General features: G+C 40.1%; 1 protein-coding gene across 2 annotated transcripts in view; it reads left to right on the forward strand.

The window, feature by feature from the left end:
• Nucleotides 1-14,942: 14,942 nt before the first annotated feature.
• The window catches only part of Arid2 (AT-rich interaction domain 2), a 146,155-nt gene continuing 135,372 nt past the window's right edge, over nucleotides 14,943-25,725 (forward strand). The window contains exons 1-3 of one of the 2 annotated variants that reach the window (XM_020180477.2): nucleotides 14,943-15,182; nucleotides 15,400-15,493; nucleotides 16,545-16,642. In XM_020180477.2, the coding sequence (XP_020036066.1) occupies nucleotides 15,091-15,182; nucleotides 15,400-15,493; nucleotides 16,545-16,642 (284 nt within the window). In that variant the 5' untranslated portion in view covers nucleotides 14,943-15,090. The remainder of the gene's footprint in view (nucleotides 15,183-15,399; nucleotides 15,494-16,544; nucleotides 16,643-25,725) is intronic. The other variant, XM_074083213.1, reaches the window with a different exon arrangement.

The raw sequence follows: 25,725 nt of genomic DNA on the forward strand, positions 1-25,725 counted from the left end.
GAGATGAAGAGTCTTCTTGGAGACAGGAGTTAAGAGTGAAGGATATAAAAAGTTTCAGTAAGTGCAATGAATCAGAAGTTGCTGATGCCTATACCTAGTAATTTTGAAATACTTTGTTTTATGAACAGATTATAAATGATCACCATTCTAACTATGCAACTATAAAATAGCTTACTTTAAAAAAATCCTATTTCTTCCAAGTATAGAGAAGAAAAAATAATACAAAAAAACCCTGCAAGTTATTTCATAATTAATGACAGCAAATCAGTTTACCAGATCCAAAAATAGCCTTTCAAGAGTTACTAGTATATTAACATTCAAGAGCATATATTGAGCATTATGTTGGCTATATGTAGTATGAAATTACAAGTAGTAGAGGCCCTAGCCCTCTAAACGATGGGGCACATTCTTAAACAGAGGTTCAATATTTTTTTAAATGTCAATTTAAAAAATTTTTGTTTATTCATTTACTCATATGTATATAAACTGTTTGGGCCATCTCTCCCCCCTACCCCCATCGCTTCCAGGCAGAACCTGTTCTGCCCTCTTCTCCAATTTCGTTGATGAGAAAACGTAAGCGAGAATAAGAAAGACATAGCATTTTTGCTAGTTTGAGATAAAGATAGCTATACAGAGAGATTCCTAGCATTGCTTCCATACACATGTGTATTACAACTCGAACTGGTTCACCTCTACCAGACCTCTTTACTACTTCCTAGTCACCTTCCCATAGTGCCTCTGTCAGTTTAAGATTACTCGCTCCTCTACAGTGGGCACATCAAACCCTTTTAAGTTTTAGGTTTCCTTCCCTTTCCCTATTCCTCCTGTATGTGTTCTCCCCTTAGCATGTGAACCATGTCCAATAATATTATTGCATTTGTTTTAGGTCTATAATCCACACATGAGGGAGAACATGTGATTTCTGGCCTCCTGAGCCTGGCTAACTTCACTTAAGATGATGTTCTCCAGTTCCATCTATTTACTTGTGAATGACAAAATTTCATTCTTCTTTGTGGCTGAGTAGAGGTTCAATTTTTAATAATGTTTAGGCCAGGTTTTTCCAGTACTTTCCATGCAGACCAATCTTATTGAGAGGGCTGATGCATTTGTGAAACAGGAAATACCCAGAGGGTAACATAGGCCTTAAGAAGTCTTGAAGTAATGAACTTCAATTATGCTTAACTTGACATTTTCCAAAATTATGAAAACCGCATCTTTTTTCCTGTAACTTAACACCTGTAAACAAATTATGGGAAATGATTTGTGCACAGAATTTAAAAAATTCATTCATAAAAACACAGCTTTTAACACCTTTCCCATTTCTAGAAAATATACCAAAGAGAAAACTGGCAAATTCTTGGGCAAGTATAATGTGAAGCATGAGCTTAATAAGGGATATGTAGAGTGTAATAAAAAAAATGCAGCATTCCAAAGCCACAACTGCCTATAATTGTAAATGATGCTTTATAAAGACAAAAACAGTCCTAAAGACTTAAAAATGGGTGATTCAAATATAGGATCCTTTTGTTAAAATGTTTTGTCTGAACATAACTGTTCAGAATGCTTCAAGGAATTTTTTTGGCAGTACTGGGGTTTGAACTTGAGGTCCTATACTTGGGAGGCAGGTGGTTCTACCACTTGAGCCGCACTCAAGCCCTTTTGCTTTAGGTATTTTTTTGATAGGGTCTTGCATTTTTGCATAGGGCCAGCCTCTGACCATGATCCTCCCGCCTACAGCCTCTTGCATTGCTAGGATAACAGGTGTATAACACCATGCCTGGTTTATTTCTCGGGATGGGGGTCTCACTTTTTATCCAGGCTGGCCTTGAACTAGCATCCTCCTATTCTCTGCCTCTAGAGTAACTGGGATTCCAAGCATGTGCACCTCAAGAAACATCTTAATTGTGGTAAATTTTTACTTACTGTATATTCATAATTACATGTAAAGGCAAGATACATTACATGTTCCATGTTATCTTTTACCCCTTTTCTGAATATTGTTTGTACCTGCTCTTTTTTTTTACATTTCCTTCCCATTTTTTAGTAGCAGATACTAGGAGTACAAAGGAGTTTCATTGTGATATTTCCATACATGCATTGCTCTTTTCTCTTGATGCTAGCTAATACAATTCTGTATTGAGGCACTTCCGATGATTAACTTTATAAAAAAAGGGAAGTTACATCAAAAGGGGAGAATGTTTCCTTTTCTCTTTAGCTAAAGAAAAGCAAATAGAATTCTATTGAATAAAATTGCCCTTTCATATATTATTTCAAACAGTCTTATCAGATACCTGGATTTCAATGTGAAAATAATTTATTTCAAAGTCTGAAATTCTGATTACTTGTCTGACTTAATAATTTGTAGCCTTGTTAACATTTAAAATAACATTTTGATTTCTGAAAGTCTACTTTGCAAATTTGTGAAGCTGAGAAAAAAATCACTGCACATCTGTTTTTTAATTTTTACAAACATGTGGACACAGGCACATACAGCAACTCCTTTAGTTATGTATGATTTCTTATTTAAAGAGTTTTGACTGTCTAATCTTCCGCTGTGACCAAAACAAAATAAAACACACATAATGTTGAAGGAGGAGCTGGAGGTTCAGAGGAAAAAAAATTGGTCTCTGCATATGCAAGTCTTTTTCAACCTAAGATAGTAAAAGTTTTCTTTCCCTCTATTCTTCCTAGGTGGCAGGAACTGCTGTCCTCACTTGAGATTATCCTTTTGCTTCTTAAGTCACTAACTGAATAATTCTCAAGCTTGTGGGTAGTTCTTGATCACAGACAATTACAAAAACGATAAAGCTTCCTCACTTTTGGAGGAGGTAAACTATCAAGCAGTCCTTATATTTCCTGTTATGGCTATTACATAGTACTGTTATTCTTACTAAACTAAGGCTGTAGTGATTTCTTGTTCACAGGCATCCTTGCTCTAATCTTTATTAAACAACTGGTTTCCTCTGCTAATGCATTCAGATGTCACTCTTCTTTCAGATCAGGCTGCAAGTTAAACAAAGACAATTAAGGGTCAAATAGAATCACCTACCGTGGGTGCCCTAGGTAAATATTAAGGTTAATGTTATGTATGTATTGTTCATAAGAATAAATTTTGGTAGTTATGTGTACTTTTGTAAGACAGAAACGTACTTGTTTGCATGAATGGACTATTGGCAGTCTCTCTCTTTTTTTTTTTGCTAGGTTTGGAATTACATTTTGTCTACTGGGAACACACTTTTAAAGACAGATTGTAAAAGGAATCTACAAAGTCCTATAGATCTTTTCAAAGATTTTACTACCTCTCTACCTTGAAATAATAGAGAGTAGTATATAACATCTAATTGGGATTCTAAAGAAACTGAACCAATGTGGCCAGGCATATTGCCCATTTTTTTTAAATGCTGCAAAACTTCAGCAACCAGAGTGGATGTTTGTAGGTTCATTAGCGGAAGACATAGCCTGAATCCATCTTTTAAGTCCTTTTGACACCTAGTCAGGTACAAAGGTCTTCTCTCTTGGATCCGTGCTTTACATTTTAAGATTTCATCTCACCCATCCATCAATTTATCAGCTATCTTTGCTTTCTTGTAGAAACAGTGCCTAAGAGAAAGGTCTTAGATACTTGTCACTTGACTCACTAGACTAGTGACTCTGCTTACATGTAGCTTCTGAAAGTGTTGAGACTATCCATACAGCTGTTGGGCTCTCTGTCATAAACCTGGCTTTCCAGTAAGGAAAATTTAACCTCACGGTTGACATGTCCAAACAACCTTCCAAACCTGTTCTAGAGTCCATCATGAAACAAGTCTCTAGAAGACAGAGCTTAACTTGCCTACCTATCAGTAGGAAAGTCTTGCTTGTGACCTTATTTGATGGTTCTCAACTAGATTGTAATTTGTCTCTCTTAAGTGTAGTTCAGCTTTTGCTTTCATGCTCTGAGGTTTGGCCTGGTCTACTTCTGAACTGAGTCCAAACTCAATAGAACTTTTTAAGGGAGATCTACAGCTTTGAAAACATTTCTGCAAGGAACTTCATTAGTCACTTTCTTCTTGGGAAAAAAAGTCTTATTTGAGACCTGTCACTCAATACAAGAGAAAGCAGAACTGCTAATCTTTTGCATCAGAGAAAACTAACAAATGGTCACCACTAGAATGACAAGTGCATGACACTAAGTGAACACTGCGAGAACTGCTTCCTGCTACCTGTCTTAGTCTACTGGAGCTGGGAGAACAAAATACAATAGGCTCTGTGACTTTTTTTTTTTTTTTTTTTTGTGATACTGGGGCTTGAACTCAGGGCCTACACTTTGAGCCACTCCACCAGTCCTTTTTTGTGATGCGTATTTTCAAGATAGGGTCTCATGAATTATCTGCCTGGGCTGGCTTCAAACTGGGATCCTCCTGATCTCTGCCTCTTCAGTAGCTAGGATTACAGACATGAGCCACTGGCACCCGGCTGACTATATGACTCATAAACAATGGAAATTTATTTTTCACAGTTCTAGAGGACAGGAAATCCAAGATCAAAATACTAGCAGATTTGGTGTCTAGTGAGGGCCCGTTCTCCAGATGGCAGTGTTTTTGCTAAAACTGCCTGTGAAGGGGTGAATAAAGGCACTAATTCATGAGGGCTCTGCACTTTTGATTCAGTCTTCCCTGCCAATACCATCTCCACAGGGATTAGGATTTCAATATATGAATTTTAAGGGGACACAAACATTTAGAACGTAGCACTACCCTACCCTTTCTGAACTTGTTTTATTAGCTTCAACTTATTGGTGGAGTGGCTCAAGTGGTAGAGTGCCTGACTAGCAAGTTTGAGGCCCTGAGTTTAACCCCTAGTACCACAAACAAAACAAAACAAGACAAACCCCGAACCTCTAACTTTGCTAAAAATAATGGACCTTTATACCCAATTGTCCCTCTTATATTCTAGAATACGGAAATTCAAACATTACATTAACAATGAATTCCTTAAATGCTGGATCTGTTGTCAATTACCATTAAAACATCACCAGAGAAATCTTTACCATACCAGCGCCTTTACCTGAGTAATATGTGCAATGTTTGGATAGCTGTAAGTGAAATCTTTTAATATTCAGAGTCTGGTACTGGTTTATCATAACATTTGAGGACAAATATGAAGATATCTGCCTTACATTTAGCATTTGATGTTCCTGAATTCTTTTTTAACAGTGAGAATGATAATAACATTTATTAGGAAAGAAATTTATTATAATGATAAAGTAGAGGGAAATGGAGAAAAAAGGGAGAAACATTTCCTGCTCCCCATGCAGGAAATGGGAGTAGAGACTCCCTGAATTCTTGTACTATATTGATGGGAATTGAGCTGCTTATCCTAGGCTGCCCTAAAAATGCTACCTGGCACTGATACCAGGTAAAGCCTCCAGCTTTAATCTGTTTCTTTAAGAAAGAGAGTGTGACTGGAAAAAAATTTTTGGAGGCTCCTTAAAAATCTGACGAGATCGGGCGCGTTCAGGGTGGTATGGCCGTAGACAAGGCTCCTTAAAAATCTAAACACAGATCTACCATATGATCCAGCAATACCACTCTTGGGGATATACCCAAAAGAATGCGACTCAGGTTACTCCAGAGGCACCTGCACACCCATGTTTATTGCAGCACTATTCACAATAGTCAAGTTATGGAAGCAGCCAAGATGCCCCACCACTGACGAATGGATTAAGAAAATGTGGTATTCATACACAATGGAATTTTATGCAGCCATGAAGAATGAAATGTTATCATTCGCAGGTAAATGGATGGAACTAGAGAACATTATTCTGAGTGAGGTTAGCCTGGCCCAAAAGACCAAAAATCGTATGTTCTCCCTCATATGCGGACATTTGATCAAGGGCAAACATAACAAGGGGATTGGACTTTGATCACATGATAAAGCAAGAGCACATAAAGGAGGTATGAGGATAGGTGAGACACCCAAAAAACTAGATAGCATTTGTTTCCCTCAACACAGAGAAACTAGTGCAGATACTTTAAAGCGACAGAGGCCAATAGGAGAAGGGGACCAGAACTAGAGAAAAGGTTAGTTCGAGAAGAATTAACTTAGAAGGTAACACACATGTTCAGGAAATCAATGCGAGTCCTTATCTCAACTAGGAAAAACCCTTGGTCCTTCCTATTATTGCTTATAATTTCTCTTCAACAAAATTAGAGATAAGGGCAAAATAGTTTCTGCCTGGAAGCGATGGGGTAGGGGGGAGACGGAGTGGGTGGGGTGGTCAAGGGAGGGGGCAGGGGGAAAGGGGGGAGAAATGACCCAAACATTGTATGTACATATGAATAAAATAAATAAATAAATAAAGAGAGTGTGTTAACTTGCACAGACTTCATTTCATTCCTTAAGCCTATGCTCACCCACAGTCACACACGTTTGTCCTGGCTTTGTGTCTTCCAGTATATCCCATGGGGGAAATTAGTCATAATACCTGTGAAGCATAAGGGCTTGGGAAAATTAACATTCTCACCAAGTAAGTGTACATAGAATCATAGAAAGATTTTACAAAACTATTAAAATAATGTGACAATAAAACTATTTCTCTAGATCTGCTCACTACTGAGAGGATGGCCTGTGCACTATGGTCCTTTGGAATCATACAGCCCAGACTTCAATTTAAGGCAGCAAAGGAAGCATTTATGCTCACATTGGCAAGGAATGATGCTTCCTGTTATTGGCAATTCAGATGATGTAAAAAAAAAAAAAAATTTTTTTTTTTGCTAAGTAGCACCAGACCAGAGTTAGAACTTATTTACATGGTTCGCTAGTATTTTATAGGGTGTTTAGCAGTTCTAAAATTGTACAAGGTATTGTACTGAAGCTGAAAATGTAAGTCTACATAGATGTAGTTATATTTAGGAAAGTGTATTAAGGTTGTAGCCTTCAAATGTTTTTTCCTGGGTACCAAACACACTGAAAAAGAAAATCTCATGGAGATTCCAACCTAAGATAAGAAGACCCTATCTTCAAGATCGGTTTTCAGAAATCCTCTAAAGAAAGATCAATCACCTACTCTACAAGAATTTCATGTTAATTTTGCTTATTTTCTATCATTTTCACTGACCAGTGATTTGTTTAAACTTTTATGTATTTATTGTTCTTTAAATTATTATAAATGACTCAGATATAGTTTTATGCACATTTACTTAGCAACTAATCTTATTCTAAAAATTGGGATTTTATTAGCAAGACAGAAAAAATAGTAAGAAAAACATTGATTTGGGAGCCAGAAGACTTATGGCAAAATGTTTACATTTTAGGAATGAGCTCAATGTATAACTTAAACCAAGTGCATCAGCCCAATTATTTGACCTGAGGGAAGCTCATGTTTTCTTTCAAATTTGCCTTTGCCTTTGGTTCAATAGGGAGTGGGCCAAAAAAAGGAAAATCTTGATGTTAACATGTGTGTGAAACATAATGGGTTGCTAACTACTCCTTCCTCCAAAACAATGAATGGCGTAATGGATTTTAATAACAATAATTATGCATATCAGGATCTAATTACCCTACCCCCTAAAGGGTACAGAAACAAAGGATTACTAACATCCCAGAGAATTTTGGAATATGCACAGATTAGGACTCAACTTTTAACATTTTAAAAATGGGTTATAAAGCAGGTGTGTGGATGCCACTGAAGCAGACCTCTGTTCAGGTCTGCCTAGGGAACAGAGATAAATAGAGCTGGGGGTATAGCTTTAGTGGTACACTGCTTGACTAGCACACGGGAGGCTCTGGGTTCAAGTCCTAGTACCACAAAAAGCAAAAACCAAAAATAAATACGTAAAAATATCCTTAAAAAAATGTTACGAAGAACTATCCTTAAAGTTCCAATTATACATTGGGCTCCTAACAGGCTTAAAAGAACTTGATGTGGGATAAAGTAGCCTATGGACAATCTCTACAAAAGCAAAATCTGGGTCATTGCCAGAGCACAGTTTTAGACACAGCAGCACAGAAAGTGAGTGCAAAGAGCAACAGGAAGATGGCAGTGGTGACCAGACGACACCACTAGAAACATTCTGTTGAGTGTACCCATGAACACAACACACACTACTACTCACAAAATGGTAATGAATTCATACGGATCCCTACACATTCCCAATTAGTCAGTTGGAGAATTATATTTGAAGTCTAAGCTTTAATTAACATAATCTTCATCCATATTTTTCAATAGAGGGAAACCTAAAAAATGGTCATGTGCATTTAAAATAAATTCTTCTATTCTATATAGCTCTTTAGAAATACAGTTTTGCTAGTTTACTGTAATTATATCGATTTGATAAACTAAAGTGTTAATCCTTAATTAAAGTTTCAAAATGTTTTTTGCAGAGGCCAACAACACAAAATAAAAATCCTACACACTTGTCTTTAGCAAACAGAGCTTTAACTTGTCGGGTACCACAGGACCCTTTAAGATGTCCATGACTAATGAGACGTCTCCCTAGAAAAATGCAAGTAAACATATCTCGTTTCACAGGGCTCATGGACTCCTAGAATCCCATAGACTGCCAAGTGACTCTCTTATCTAGCTGGGAATATACTGCTATTTCAGGTCTTTAGAAACTGACACTGAGAACAGGGATAGCATAGGAAGGAGGCTAAAAATCCATCCAGGATGGTATAGTTGTGGTATTATCACCATTTTTGGTGGCTCCAACCTAACGGAGCAGAAAAACAACAGAGATTAGCAAATGCAGTGTAAAGGACAGATTCTGTTCAGTGGGAAAGAGACTGAAGTCCAGAGAAACAGGAGGGCTATCATTCAATCTCTCCTTAACCTTAAGTGCTGTAAAAGCAGGAAATGTCTTTAAATGGAGTTAAAATTTAGGCTATCAGTGATCACTGAGGGATAGGTGTTATTAATATCAGTATTGCTAATAGAGGGGAATTTGATTTTAAAACATCTTAAAATACCCTTACTATTCATCTTTAAGATACCTAAAGGTATTATATTAACTGCAAAATATTATGTCAGTTATTTTGTACTAACAATTTGTAAATATTTCTCATGTAAATTACCACACAAAAATTATTCTAGAATGATTTGAGTTGTATATTCCACAAATTATGTTAAAGAACTGAGATACTCTTAGAGATCTGTTTTCACAGAAATGTTAATTAAAATTTCTCTTAATTTACAACAAGCTTCAAGGATTTTCATTGGCTTAGGATGAATTTCCAATATGATGCTGTATATGAAAAGTGTGTGGTATTTTCAGAGAAAAACAAAAGCTAAACAAATTTAATCATTAGTAAGTCAACACTACCATGACTCATGGGATTGTGAAGGAAAAAACTGTATACTTTTATGAAACCTAGTTTTTATACAGTTTGGCATTGCAGTGTAATTCTAATTTTACTGTTTTACCAATAAGACTGCAAACTCCTTAAGCTTTATAGCTAGTCAAAAATCTGCATTACATATAGAATTAATTTGTCTTTGGGTTTAATTTTTTTTAATTAATAGCAAAGTGCAATGTCAAGAAGAGTCAATGTACCAAAAAATTAAAGCAAAATCAAAGTTCATTAAAATAATGTTTGTTTGCTCAATAGAGTATTTTTTACATTCATTGAACATTCCCTTGCCTTTCCCATAATTAAAAAGTTAATTATTGGAATCATATTTTCTGTGGATCTGAGTTTTTAAAGAATGTAATTTAAATGCTTGTTGTTAGCATTACTGCACTTTGAGTAATGCTAATCCTAACACTGATGTGATGCTGTTTTGTACATAATTATATTTAATTGACTCTATTCTAAACAGAATTGTGAATTTAACTCTAGTGTTAAAGACCCTGCTGAAGTATTAAAAAACTAAGAACTCTGTCACGTGAATATCTTACTATAACCTTTTAAAGCTAGCAGTTAAGAGAACACTGGTACCAGAGTACAATTTCCTTGAGGGTCAAGTTGTTCTCTTCCACTTCTCACCTTGCCCAAGGCAGGCATTCAACAAATACTTACTCGGTGATTTTGCAATCTATACTGATAAGAATAAACAATTCCTTAGTTTAATATTCATGCTATCCTAAAAGTTTAGAAGCTCTTAAATAATATGGCCAAAGTATTAAAATTCTATAAACTGTAATGAGCAGTTTGGGGGACTGCTTTTCAGTGATTGAAATAGATGAAATAAATACGAATGCACAAATGTGTATGAGTTTAACACATTAAACCCATAGCAATTTGAAAAATTCTGGGTTAGATAAATGACCTAAACAACTGAGAGCAATTAATTCTTCATCAAATGCACATTTGGGAATGCTACCTCCAAGGTGCAATAGCCTAAAATTAAATTTTTTTAGTTGTAAGTCTTATTAAATCTTTTCTTCTTTTTTCTTTTTGAGACAGCGTATTCTGATGTAGCCTTAGCTGGCCTTGAACTTACATCCTCGTGCCTCAGCCTCCCCTTATTAAATCTTTTAAATTGAAAATTACCACTTAAAAAAAATCACACTGAACTAATATACAAAGACTAAACCTCTAATACGTAGTGAAAAGAAATTTAAAAGCCCCAAAGTTTAACAGATACTTTTGGGTCATTAAAACTGCTCTAACCTGCAGGAGAATAAACTATTTCCTCACCCTTTAAAAGATTAGTTATCAGTTCCCCTTGGAAGCACCATCACAGTGGAAAGGCCTCATCTATGATATGTAGTAAGCAAATTTCCAAATGACAAGTTAGCCCACATTAAAAAAAAAAAGTACAGAAGACAACAGGCAAGAGTAGCAAGTCACCAAAGCATTCTCATGCCTTACCAACGGTACCTTTCCTCTTAATGTTATCTTTAAAGAAATACCCATTAACTTCAAAAGCCTTGTTCAACCAGCCAGACCGTATTTCAAACCTTAGAGTAAAACTACAATCCAAGAATTTCTCTAATGAGCTGACATACCGACTCTTCAATTAAGTAATTTCAGCTGCTGAAATCATATGCTTGATTTGAAACTGGCTATAGTTTTTTGAAGTTTCAAAGAAAGACAGAATTTTTAATTCATCATAATTTCTAGAATAAATAAAGAATGATGACATAAATCAAAGATTCATATAAAATAACAGGAACCTCTTATTATACTATAAAGGACTTGCAGTTACCATTAAAAACGCCTGGCATTTTTTCCTATCATTACAGGCTTTGTCAGAATTTCTCATCAGAACAAAAAACTAAATAGAATTTCAACAACTTTCACCATTACTGGTAGTTCCCCCCCCCCCGCCCCCAATATAGGAATAGTTTCCATTAGTTCTTGAAAACTTTGAGCTATAGTTTATCAGATTAGCTGGAGAACAGCTATTATTGCACAACTGTCAGCACATGTCTAACATTTCTTTTCCAGGATCCACCTGCTCTATGCTGCCCACTATAGGAAATGCAATATGGTAATATGAAATGTAATATCATGTTACTAGGGTTACTTTGGTGCAAACCCATGAAAAAATTCTCTGGCTACTTGGAGCCTAAGATACAGTGTTCCTGCAGGAGAGCCTCACTGATTGGTGACAGATGAATGCATTAACATAAAGGCCATCCGTGGGCACAGCCGGGACCAGAAGCTCTAGCTCGGTGGTCCACAGGCAGCAGGGACGGGGCGAGGAGCCTGCAGAAGGTTGCAGCCCCACTCGGCACGCGTGACAAACAGGGGTTACCGTCAGGAAAACAAAACAAAGGAAAAAAAGTCATGCAAACCCAAGTGATGGCTGCAGTTTAAAAAAACCCAATTATTCGTGCATGGAGGAATCGTTCGTCGGATGAATCTTTTTCCCGAAGCCTTCATGGCTCCTACAAGCCAATCTCGTGGATGGCTAACTTTTGTCGTCCCTTGTTTCCAATCACTTCACCACCGTCACGTTTTGCCTTTGACGACTGTACATCCCAAGTGTCAGCAATATAAACTATCCATCCAATATTCTTTAGGTCTCCATTTTGGAGCGCTAACAAGCATCTTTTACAGAAAAGACGTTTTTAAAGTTAAGTCCGCAGTTTCATATCACATCCTTAAAAACAAATTGTTTCAAAGGCTCTAAAGCGTTAGCACCACCCTAAGAAAACACTAGTCTAACCCTGATGGAGGCGGCACGCTCCCCTCGGCAGGTGGAAATGCGGCTCCTCGGTTCCCGACGCCCGTGCGTTTAGAAATAACGCGGCCGAGGGCCGCGCCGTGCACCCGGCTAGCGGCGGTGACCCGAGTAACGCAGACATTTTTTTTCCCGGCCGACCCCAGGCCAGGCTCGGCCACCCTCGCCGACTCCGCACCGCCCCGCCGCCGGATTCCCGGAGCCCGCGCGGCGGACGCCCGGCGCGTGGCAAAACTGCCGGGAAGTCTCGCCGCAGCCCCGCGGCGCGCGCGGCCCAGGCCGCCGCCGCCGCCGCCGCCGCCGCCGCCGCCGCCACCGCCGTTGCCGTCACGCCGCACCGCCCGGTCCTCCGCCGCATCCCGGTACGCTGCCGCCAGCACGCCGCGGCATGTCGCCTGGGCCGTCACCAGGACCCCGGCCGCTTCGGACGCTTGCTTGGAGAAAATGAGAAAGTGACAAAAACGTAGAGTAGGGGGTGTTAAGAGTCGTCATTTTCCGTGTCGTGCTCCCCCCTCCCCACCCCCACAGGTTCCGTCCCTCAAGCAGGCTCTCCGAGGTCGGATGCCTCCTCAGCGGAGGTATTCCATGTTGACAGATCTCTCGCCTCCCACAAAATGGGGCGGAGGAGGCGGCCGCTGTCTCCTCTATGGGCGCCGCCATTTTGTGAGGCGGCGGCGGCGGCGCGGCGGCCGCAGCCCGGGGTGTGTGTAATGGTTGAATAGAATGACCCCCTCTAGGGAATCCCCGGCGCTGACAGTTACGTAAGGGGCCGTGCGCAAGTGCGGCGCGCAGGGAATCCGCACAGCCTGGGCCTCCGCGCTCTGCGGCCCACATCGCCACCACCCCTAAGCGCGCTGGCGGAGGAAGGGACCGCTGACCGGGTGCCCGCGTCCCACCCCACACCCTCACCTCCGGCTCCAGCCCCGCTGGCTTGTCCTCCTTTCTCGGGCAGGGCCTCCGCCCCTTATCGGAAGGCTTTCCAGACACGCGCTGGTCCTCGGTGTCAGGAATGTCCTAGCCACACCTTATTCCGACCCTATTTAAGATATAAACTTTACTTGGGGAATAAATCCGTTTCCTAGAGTGAGCATCCGGAGCATGCTGGGCTACATTACATAATTTTTTTTCACCACCAGACATAGGTTCCCATCGGAATGACTACCTGAAATAACCCATCCAGACCCTGACTGTCCGTGACCTTGGCGTGGTCAGTGACTTTGCCCACAGTGGCTGCCCCTAAAATGGGAATAATAACACATCATGAAGCTTAATTAACATTTGCAGCAGAGGGCCGGCTCCAACACCCCAGTAAATGCAAACTTAGGTGCTAGTATTTGTGGAGATACTGAGTCTCCCATTTAAGCAAAGGTGTTTTTTTAACCTTCAAAAATATTTTTAAGGCATTTGAAAAGGAACACTTTATCCGATATTTATTTCAAATATCTTTAAAGATTTCCTGACATAAAACATGTTAGTTATTATCGCCAAAGTTGGACAGATTGCTCCCCCGCCAGTTTAATTACTGTTTGCATAACTCTGATCATAGAATAATCCATTTGATGCGTGAAACCAAGCAAAGGCAAGATGAATGAAGAGCATTACTCTATTTCCACAGAACTAGGACAGACAGTTCACATTGTATTTGAGCTACAGTTTATTAAAATCAGCTTATGGCTAATTCCTGGACAATGTGTTCATCATCAGGGCCCAAAATACTATCCTAAAGCTCAGAAAAGCCGATTCCTTCCGACCTAACATTTGCAAAAAGGAACAAATTGACTCCCCCCGCCCCCCTGTGTGAACGTTGCGTAGTGTGAGGAGCTGGCCCTCGCAGGCTCCGGTCCCTCCCGAGCGCCACACCGGTGCTGGCGGACAGGCAGGCGGGACTTGCAGAAGGCTCTTCCAACAGCCGTGCCGGGGACGCGAACATCGCCTCCACCCCTAACCCTGGAACAACCGGTAGTGGCCGTTTCCCCGCGCCGCCCCCCTTTCCGCCGGCTTTGTGTGCGTGTGAAATGTGCGGCACATTGCAGATGAACCCTAAGCCCGGCGAGCCGAGTCTATTGTTCCCCGCGAGGAGCTGCCGCGGCGGTGTGGAGCCAGGCGCAGTGCTGCGGCCGGCCCTCGGGGGGCGCTGCGCCGCGCTGGCTGCCGGGCCGTGGCGGCAGCGGCGGCGGCGGCGGCGTTGGCGGTAGAGAGGAAGGCTGGCGAGCAGGCAAGCAGCGCGCAGCGGCTCGGCTGCCGCTCCTGCCTATACCCGGGGACGCCCCGGCCGCCGTGGCCGAAGCCGCGCGTGAATGTGTGCGAAGGCCCGGCGGAGCCGCGTCCGGAATACACGCAGTCACCCCGCTTTCCACAAACCACCACACAGACCTCCCCCTCCCCACCCCCAGCCCCGCCTGCCCCAGCTCCGCCGCTGCCGCCGCCGCCGAAACTCCCGGGCCTCCGGCAGCCCCGGCCCCTCGCCGTCCGCTCGCTCGCCTTGCCCCCTCGCTGGCTCGCGCGCCCCCGGCAACAGCACCATGTTGAATCGCGTCCCCGGGCCGAGCCGCCTGGGCCGGCGGCGCTGAGAGGCGGGCGAGAGCCGGGCCGCGGGGAGGGCGGGAGGGAAGGAAGGGGTGGGGGCCGCGCTCGCCCCGCGGCTTCGCGCGGATCCGGCAGTCGCCTGCCCCTCTAGTTTCGCTCCGATTTCTTTAAACTTTTTTAGAAATTCCCCTCCCTCCTTCCCTCCGCTCCCCCTGGCCTCCAGCTCCCTCCTTCCCCTCCTCCTCCTCCTCCTCCTCCCCCTCCCTCCCTCCCTCCCTGCGCCGCCGCCGCCGCCGCCGCCGCCGCCGCCGCCGCCACCGCCGGCCCATGACTGAGCCCCGCCGCCGCCGGCCGAGGAATGGGCTCCGGGCTGTGGTAGGAAGCGCTGGGAGCGGGGGGCGCTTTTAAAAAACGGCGATCTGGGTTTTTTTTAAACCTCCTTTGAAAAAATAATGGCAAACTCGACGGGGAAGGCGCCTCCGGACGAGCGGAGAAAGGGACTCGCTTTCCTGGACGAGCTGCGGCAGTTCCACCACAGCAGAGGGTGAGAGCAGAACCAGGGGGGGCAGCGCCGGGGCGAACGGGGGCGAACGGGGCTCTCCCGCCCGGGCCGGGCCGGGCCAGGCGCGGGGTCCCGGCTGACAAGTGCGGGGCTTTCTCTCTCTCTCTCTCCTCTCTCTCTCCTCTCTCCCCTCTCTCTCTCTCTCTCTCCTCTCTCTCTCTCTCTCTCTCCCCTCTCTCTCCTCTCCTCTCTCCCGCAGGTCGCCTTTTAAAAAAATCCCTGCGGTGGGTGGGAAGGAGCTGGATCTTCACGGTCTCTACACCAGAGTCACTACTTTAGGCGGATTCGCGAAGGTGAGTGGAAGTTTTAATTTGTATTTCCCTCTCGCTGGCCTCCTCCGAAAAGTCTCCTTTGACCCCGGGGTGGGCGCTTGGGGCTAGGGGGGCGGCTGGCGGGGGCCGGACGCGTTCTTTTCGCTCGCAAGCCGGTGGCACGGAGGCGGACGGCGGCGGGGCTGTTTTTGGCCTGGTGGCTCGCGTGCGCGCGGCGGGCGGGCGGGCGCGGGGCTCGGGCGGGCGGGCGGTGACTCGCGCCCTGCCCGGTCGGTGCCCGGCGGGGTCTGAGCCGCACGGCGGGGACGGCGGCCGTGGGTGGGGGTGGGGGGGGGTTCGTGGCCGGTCGAGCTCCGCGTCCTCCCGCCCGCCCGGCCGCCCGCCCGAGTCCCAGCGCTGCCGCCGCCGCCGCCGCCGCCGCTGCCGCTCTAGCCCAGGCGGAGACACAGAGACACACAGACTCTGAGAGCAGTTTTCGTGCAACTCAAAATTAGCGCGGGCAGGTTTCACATCGATAATCGGCTGCGAAATGATCCCGGCGGCCGGGGGCACAGCCTCGGCCCCGGCGCCCCGGCTTTCCACAGCTAACAAAAGAAAGCAGGACCTGTCTCCAAATAGCCATCTTAGGCTTCAAGGCTAGGCAGAAGCTGTAGGCCTCAAAGAAGGGCCTATGGAGATGGAGAGAGCTTGGGAGACTGATCCAAAGCGGCCCGGCCCCGACACCCCCCTCGGCACCCCCCGACTCGCCGGACCCCGCGCTATTGATCCTTTTGAACTTTTTTTTTTTTTTTTAAAGTGTAAACGGACCGCGTAGAGATTTAAAAGGGGGCGACAGAGGGACTTGCGATTGGTTATTGTCCGGGCTTCCAAAACAAAACAAATCCACCAGATCTTCCCTCCAAACAACACAAGTGGTGCCAGTGCAGGGCGGGTGAGGAGGACAAGCACCCCCCCCGCCCCCCACTTGCCCCGCACGCGGCCGGGCCGGGCAGGGCGCTCGCTCGTTCGCTCGCTCTCTGTCTCGCTCTCCTCTCTCTCTCTCACAGTGAGCTGCCTGCCTGTGTTTTAACAGGTCTCCGAGAAGAACCAGTGGGGAGAGATTGTCGAGGAGTTCAACTTTCCCAGAAGTTGTTCTAACGCTGCCTTTGCTTTAAAACAGTATTACTTGCGGTGAGTAGGAGAGGCTTCTCCACGGTCTTTGGAAATGAGGGACTTAGGGGGGAACCACAAAAAGCAGACCTTGCACACCGAACAGTTTCTCATCTCCCATCAATTTAGCCTGAGAAACGACATTTAAGATCAATAAAGTCATATTGTAGGAAGGAAGGAGGTTTCCTCACCTACTTTAGGATCATTTGCATTTTTCATATAGAATCATTACAGGTGACACCCCACCCCCTGTCTTCGTAAACATTCTTTTGTGACATTGTTATTGGTTGCTTGATAGCCACTGAGAGGCAGAAAGGTGATGCTTAGTATGAGTTCAGATAGTAAATGAAAGTTTGTAACCTTTGGAAAAATTGTTTTGGAAACTCCTTTGCCTTTTTAAAAATTCTGGCTTTCAGAATTAAAAGAAAAAAAAAAAACCTTGTTTGGAACTGTGTCGTTGAGTAGTTTTCCAATAGAATATTTCTATATAGCATAATATGTGAGTGCTTTAGGTGACCAGAATGGCTTTTAGAATTATTTTTTGTTGAGTTTCTGGGAATTTAAAAATGTTCAGTATCTTTAGGAAAATGGGGATACTGTGAAACTAGAGACTGTGACTTCATTCTCATTCTTTGATTGCTTATTTGACCAAATAAATTTCTTATTCAAGTTGGTATATGATACAGGCTAGGTAGTATGTTTTGTGATTTAGTTCTTTTTTTCTTCCCAGTTTTTCTTTTACAAGTACTTTCACATGGTAATTTATCATGAGGTCATCTTTTTGTTTGCTTACCCATAGAGGGTCCTTAGTTGGTTGTGTTTTAAAACTAAAATAATGGTCTTATTTGTTTCCTTCTAATAAATATTGGTTGTAGCGATATTACAGGATAGCTATTTTTAGTAATGTGGCTTCTGCATAATTTGAGTTTTTTATTACTGTTTCAAGAGTTGCTCTGTTTCATGCTCAGGAGTCTGAACTAGGAAATACACAGGTGTACTCTATTGGCTGTCTTAGATTGACTTCAGGCTTGAAGCTGAAGACTTCACAAAACTTTGTGCAGTAGTTTGTGAGTTCCATGGGAAGTCTAGAATATGTCTAAAGTGGTTAGTTGTTAACTTGTGTGGGTGTGTGTCATGGTGTGTGTGTTAGGCACATTTTTAAATAAAGGGCCAAATTAAAAACAAAAACAATTATCTTCCCAAAGTGTTTGACTTAGTAATGGGGTGTGAAGTAGAGAATTTTATGTTGATAGTCACTTGCTTAGTACTGAGAACAAGCTAATATATGTCCTGGTTTTATGCTAAACAATTTGAACTGTTTGGATTTTGCACTGTATTTGTTAGATTGGTTGATTGAAATTTAATATCCTAAAGGTACTGTATGGTTCATGACATGTTTTTTTTTTGAAGAATTTCATTTTTTTATGTTAACAATCTAAACATGATCAATTAAATATCTGAACTTCATTTGTTTACAAAAGTAATCGTGAATATTGTGTTTCCAGTTGTCATTTTTATCTTGGGGGTCACATCATCCTTTAACTGTACTTATAGGTACTGTTTTTAACGATATAGTCTCAAGGTGGTTTGTGTGCATTTACATTATTCTTTGATCAACTTGGGCTTTATGCTCTATTAGAAGCTGCTTTTTGAACTATGTTCTTAGCTAAACTTGTTTTCCCTCCATATGTCACTCTCCAGGTTTGTTTTTGTGGGGTGGTAACTAGGCTACTAGGAAAAAAGTTGAAGCATTTGTTTTGGAAAATAAACCCATGTGGAGATTTGTATGACTTGCTAGAAAAAAAATACAAAAGAAATATGCTGGTCAAAAATTGAGTAGTACCAACATTGAAAGAATTTTTCCTTGTGGTGTAATATTGCACAGTTAGAGGATATGTATTATGTTGGGTTTTACACTTTCTTCTGAAAAGTCTTTAACTGCCAGACCAGATACCAAGCTTTAACAGTAATTCTGTCACTTAACCATCAGAATGCCTCTTCATAGTAAGAAATAGTAGTAAACAAGCAACTTGATAAGTTACCTCTTTGCTACATCAAATTAAATATCATGGTTTCTGATGAGTAGGCAATGCAATGTGTTTTATAAATCACAGGTGGAATAATTTTTTAAAATATGAGCTGCTTTTTTATTTGGCCTATTGTAGGACTGTCATTATATGTGTGTGTTCTTACTGTACAAGTTTAACATTTGCTCACTTTTCCCTGTAATTTTTGTATTAATTGGATGGATAACTGTTAGATGCGTATTTTATGATATATCTTCATAATATTATAGACATTTCAGTAAGAGCAAATTAATATGCTGGCCATGTATACATCCTTTTTGATACAAACCCAGTGATTAAATACAGAGATGGAGTTTAATGGTTTGCTTAAAGTTAGCTTGATTGGATTGGATCAAACATTTATTCAGTTCTAGATTGTCTACAAAAATATGTCTAAAATATGCAATTGATTATTTAGCATTGGCATTTAATTTTTGAAATGTGCTTACTGATAATGTATAAAAATACAGTATTTAAAAATTGGATATTGATCAGCTGTGATGTATATTTTTTCATTTAATTTCTTTCTTGGCATGTACATCTCAATGTGTTCCACAAATATTATTAGAATGTACCTTTAAGTATGAAAGGGTAAAGTATAACTTCTCACATTTTGCATATGGAAAAATTAAAGTATGAAAATTGAAGTGGCTTTAGGGGCTTTTTTTTTCTTTTGTCTCTTCTTTTCTTTTTTGGTGCTGGGATCGAACCCAGGGCCTCACGCATGCTAGGCAAGGGCTGTACCACCGAGCTACATCCCAGCCCCTAGGGGCACTTATTAATTGCACAAAAGAGTTGTGCTTATGGGATGTGCTCACATGTGCTGTGTGATATTTAATCCATCTATTATGATTTCAGTTTGTTACTCGTAAATGATTTAAATTAATTCAAACAAATTTACTCCCAAGTATATCTATGCCCAATGTGAATTTGGTGAATTTTACTTTTTGTTCTATTTTGGTATTAAGATTGGGAGACAATTTGCTACTCTTTCTTAAAGAATTTAAAGTTTTGGTATGTATTTCAGATATTTAGTTGGAGGACTTTGTTTTTGTTTACAAACCAACCTACAGTCGAGGTTAATCTGATGCTTCCTTTATAACTTGAATTTTTTGAAAAGGAGGTGAATTATCTTGGATATTCAAAATTTATATGTATTATGTGTATGTTACTTGTTTCTTTGCTGTTGAAATTTATAATACTAAGTGAATTTTTTTAATGCACCTACTTTTAGAATAGTTAGAAACTTAATTGTACAGTTGTATACACTATAGTTAATTTTCAGTTGCTCTGTGAATTTATTTTTTTTCTTGGCGGGTAAAGCCCTTCTTTAGTTATATCAGTAGATATACCAGTAGTTATATCACTAGAAGTTTACATTTATCAGTTAAATGATATGAATATACTCATGTTCCTTACCTAATGTGCACCATATAGATCAGTTATTTTAAGAGGAAGCCTTTTATGAATCACATGAGGTTAAGTGAAGGAATTCTTCAAAATTGTAATAGATAGGTAAAGTAACACCCTAAATTTGTGAATTGCTGGGGATCTGAATAAACATACCCTCCTATTCACAAAAGGAAAATAAAGTAATATGGAGACTGGAAGAATAACTATTAGCTGAATAAATTATTCACATAGGTATTTTAAATTTAATTTTATAAACTGTGTTCTTTTGTTTTGAACAAACCTGGTTTTGATACTTTGTGATATTATGTTACATTTTTTAAAAGGCATGCAGACTTGTTGAAAGTAGGAGTAAAAAGTGGAGAAAATTGAGGAACTGATCAAAGCTCAGCTAATTAGTGTTGTGTCTTAGAATCCATGTTTTTAAGCAGGTTACATTTGCTCAAAGTAGAAATAAATCTCCTTTCCAAGATAGTTCAGTAAGTTTATGAACTGAGAACTTTATAACTACCTCTCCCACACTGTTTTTTTTTTTTTTTTTCCTCTTCTTGCTGTGCTGGAAATTATGTTTTACCACTGAGCTATATACCCAACCAACCACCCAAAATGTTTATATGCTTTTTTTTTTAATTGGAATTTTCTGCCTCAGCTATTAACTAAAAATATCTATTTCTGAATAGAAACACTCTTTTATAATCCTGCCTTTATGCTCTGTTGTGCATTCAGTATTTTCATAGTTGATTGTATGTGTAATATCTTTGATAGAAAAGTCAATCACTACTATAGATCTTTTATGTTCTCAAACAGCATAAAATTGGAACTTGAAAAAGGAAGGAAAAATAAACATTTTAATTCCTTGGAGTTTAAGTACATTAGTCAGCAAGCAAGTACTTAATATTTTTAGGTGAAGTCTTTGATAAAAGTTTTATTTTGTGAAGACTGCTTATTATGTATTTTCCAGGCCTAGTGAATATTAACAATAAACATGAATCTTGTCTGAACTGGTTGCTGGATAACATGGGGTAGAATAGGGGGAGGGGTTGGTGGATTCTCTGCCTGGGCTTCTTTTGACCTACCACCACCACCATCACATTCTTTGGTATTCAAGTCAGAATAGAAATTCCCAATTTGTGTTCTGTGAAACATTGGTTTTCCTGAAATGTTAATATATGTCTTTGGAAAAAGACTGGATGATTTTCATCAATAAAGCTAAAGTTCTTGTGTTACTTTACTTCAAGACTTCTTCGAGATTTTGTTTTGTAATGCATGTTGTGATTTTCTAGAAAATTTGGAGAGTCACACTATTCCTCTTTGCTTACTCCGTAGTAAATGGTTTTTCCCAAAAAATAGTACTGTATGTTATGGTAAGAAAACCCACGTTTGAGGAAGAGCTTTAAAGTTCTTTTGGAGAACAACTTGAGAAAGTCTGAGCTAGGAGAAATATGAGTTTGGCAAGAAAAAAATTAAATATGGAAAATGGGGAAAATGAGAGTAATCGTAAGCATATTTATACAGGGACATGCCTGTGAATTTAAATAATTTTTGTGTGCATGTGTGGTGGTTGTGGTACTGAAGTTTGAACTCAGGGCCTCAGTCTTGCTAGGCAGGCTCTCTACCACTTGAGTCACTGCCAGCTAACTAAATTTTGTAGAGCTAATATTTGTATACCTTTATCAATAACTTGTGCAAAGTTACATTGGTAAATAGTTCAAGTAGAGGGACATTGAAATTGTTTTGTGTTCATTGACAGGAAGAGGTAAAGAAATATTAACAGAAGAAAAGTTGAACCTGTAAGAGAAGCGGTGGTTTTAGTCCAGAATGGGGGGAAAAAAAAGACATCATTGTAGATGCAAGGCAGTGTTTTTCTACTGTTTAAACTATAATGTGACAAAAGACTAAAAAATTTGGCCATGAACTCAGGGTGTCAGGCATGTTAGGTGAAGGCTCTATCCCTGAGCTATACCCTTAACCCTATGACAAAAGATTTTTAAGTCTCAGACAGGAGCTCATTTATTTGTGTGCTATTCTTTCCAGCAAAAGAATTCATTATTAATTTTATTTGATTGGTTTGGTCTTTACACTTAATGATTTTGATAAATACATTGTAATAATGTATTGGAATTGAAAGCTCTTGATGATGTCTAGGAATAACTATTACATTTTGAGTTGATAACCAAAAATGACAGATCCAAAGTTCTGTTAATGCCTGAGTGAGTGTCCCAGGACTCTACCACCTGCTGTAACAGAATTTTGTGGTGGAGCCCCAGGAATAGTGTGGTTTTTGTTTATTTGGTTTATTTGTTCTTGTTTTTTTTGTTTTAGTGGGACTAGGGTTTGAATTCAGAGTTTCTTGGCTTACAAATCAGGTGGTCTACTTCTTGAGCATGTCTCCATTTTGGTCTGGTGATTTTGAAGATGAGAGTCTTAAGAACTATTTGCCCAGGCTGGCCTTGAACCTTGATCTTCCCTATCCCAGCCTCCCAAGTAGGTAGGATTACAGAAGTGAGCCACTTCTGTGGCAAGAATGTATGTTTTTGATGTTTCGGCTCTTTTCGTCTTGTCTCTTAACAGTTCCCTTTCCTTTTCCCATCGTGCCACTGATTTGTCAAAGTAACAGGGTTTTTTTGTCATTAGAATATCCCAATTTCTGGATTTGGTTGATTACTTCCTTGTAGAGTCAATTAATTTGTTTGTCTATCCTTTGTTACTTATTTCTTGAAAACCATTAATGGTTGATAACATGGTGGTTTAATGTTTTAGGCATACTTCGTAAGTAGTATTTTGCTTTTCATCATATCATGAGGCATATAATATTTAGTTGCCCCCTTTTAGTGATGCCAAGATTGATCAGTGTTTTACGAGTCTGAAATCTATTTTGTCCCAGGTGATTCTTAACATTGAAGTTGATCTAAGTATTGAAAAGAAATGAATTTAGTTGCTGAGATAACTGGATTAACTTATCATGAACGTGTTGGCTAGGGTTACATCCAGAACAAAAACCTCTAGGTGACATCTGGTCTAGGGACACCTGCTTAAACTACACCTGTCATTTCTAAGCAGAGGCTGGACACACCCTATACTTTGGCCTGCAGAGAAGGTAACAAGAGCTTCACTTCAGTTAAGAGGAAAAAAGTGTGACTGAATTACCAAGTTCTAACTCATCCTAACTTTGTTTATGTAATTTGGATTTTAAAAAATTAAGAATAAGTTTTCCTTCAGTTATTCCTAATTGGAGAATTTTCTTAATGAAGCACATATTTTTTTCTATATGGGATTTATAATATTCTTGGCAAAAGGGATACCATTTGTTTTATTGACTTTACTGAATGCTTGTCCTCTTAGTGAGGATTTTGTTATTCTATTCCAGCACTGTTCAGGAAAGTTAGCATATAAATAAGTAGTATTTTGCTTTTCATCATATCATGAGGCATATAATATTTAGTTACCCCCTTTTAGTGATGCCAAGATTGATCAGTGTTTTATGTATTAATAGTCTGAAATGTTGTATTTTGTCCCAGGTGATTCTTAACATTGAAGTCGATCTAACTATTGAAAAGAAATCAATTTAGTTGCTGAGATAACTGGATTAACTTGTGAATGTGTGCTAATAATAGTTTGTTTTGTTTAATGCAATATATTATTTTTTCAAAGCATTTTTATATGTGGAAGTTTTTATTTTGTTAAAGATTTCAGAAACAACTGCCACACTTTAGCCCTGGCTGGCCTTGGTCCTTGATCCTCCTACCTCTGCCTCCTGAGTAGCTGGGATTATAGGAGTACACTATCATACCCTGCCCCCAACTCTTATTCTTAAGTGTCAGCAATCATTGCCAGTCAGGAAATAGATTTTATGTACTCATAGAACAGACTTTCTCCTTTTCAACTTCCCATTTCCTTCACCGATAATAGACCTGGTTTATATTTTTAAAGCATTATCATACCTATAACTTGCCATTATGCATAGTTGAGACATATCTTCAGGTAAATTCTACATTCTAGATGTGTTTAGCTTTTGTTTTTTATCAGTAAATGACTTTTTTTCATTATCATATAATGGGATAAGGGGGCTAAGCTATAGTTTTTTATAAAGCGAAATATATCAAGTTGTGTAATGATGTATTACTTGGATATACATCTTATTGTAAAATAGGACACATGTCTATAACTGTGGTTTTCCTGAGTCCCTAGCTTATACTTAATAAACTTTTATTTGCAGTGCCCAATGGTCGGTTGCCATATGTACCAATATGTTTATTATATAGTTAAAATAGGTATCTTTCATAGTGAAGTGTTTTGGGGTCAAATTTTATTTGATCCACTGCTAACCCAGTGATTCATTTTAAACAAGTAAAATACTAATGAAAAATATTGACATGAAGTCAATAGAAGCATTCTTCTGTTAAAAGGATAAAGTGAGTGTTGGGGACATAGCTCAGTGGTAGAATGCTTACCTAGCATGCATGAGGCCCTGGGTTCTGTCTCTATCACTGAAAAAAAAAATCAGTAAATTAATTAATTTAAAAAAACAGAGTGGAGACCATAGATTTAGGGCCCCAATTTAGAAGTTCATAGACTTTAGAGATGGGACTGCATTTAAATTTGTCAATAACAATATCAAAGTTGCTCATACTTTTCATAGCAGCTCATAGATTTAAGTGGATTTCCAATGTGCTTGAGCTCAATCAGATGAGCTCAAGTTGTTTAAAAATAGTAGCTAGTACCTTAGTATCCTGTACGTCCACATGTGCTCATAAGTAATAGGTGATTTGGTATAATCGTTTTTAGTTTACACCATTAAAGAGCCACATTTCCGAGTCCTTTTCTTTGTAGTTCCACATTGCAATGCATTAATTCAGTCTGGTAGTAGAAAGTCTGAATGATTTTTAGGATAGTCCAGTTGAGAGAGAAATGGTGAACCCATCATTTTTCTTTCATGTCATGTTTTCTCTTGAAAATTAAATTTTTTTGCTACTTACAGGTGAACTTTTATTTATACTTCATCAACATTGATCAATTAGTTATTTGGTCATATTTACTTTATATTTTTCTTCATATATATATATATATATATATATATATATATACACACACACATACGTGTATGCATGTAGATGTACTTAAACACATTGTTACTGTTGCATAATCATTTGCTGTCTTTATAGATATAATGCCCTCTAATTACTCTTTGTTTATAAGCATGTGTTGGCTGGGTATGATGCTACATGCCTATAATCTCAGCTGTGTGGTCACTGGAAATCAGGAGGATTGTGGTTCAAGACCAGTCTGAGCAAAGTGTTAGTGAAGCCCTATCTCATCAAACAAGACAGTCATATGGTGATGCATGTCTATAATGTAAACTGCGCAGGACGCATAGGTAGAAGGGTTGAGGTCTGAGGCTGGCCTAGACCAGAGAAGAAACTCTCTGAGAAAATTATTAAAGTGAAAAGAGCTGAGGATGTGACTCAAGTGGTAGAGCTCAAATCCCCAAGCTTGGGGATTTGAGTTGAAACTGCCAAAAAAAAAAAAGCATGTGTTACCTAAGAATAAAAATGCCCTGTAGTTATCAAACTTGGAAACTTAGCATGGATGTAAACTTAAATCAAGTTTTAATAGTTGTCCCCAAAATGC

Source organism: Castor canadensis, chromosome 8, assembly GCF_047511655.1.
Source record: "Castor canadensis chromosome 8, mCasCan1.hap1v2, whole genome shotgun sequence".
Taxonomy (NCBI): Eukaryota; Metazoa; Chordata; class Mammalia; order Rodentia; family Castoridae; genus Castor; species Castor canadensis.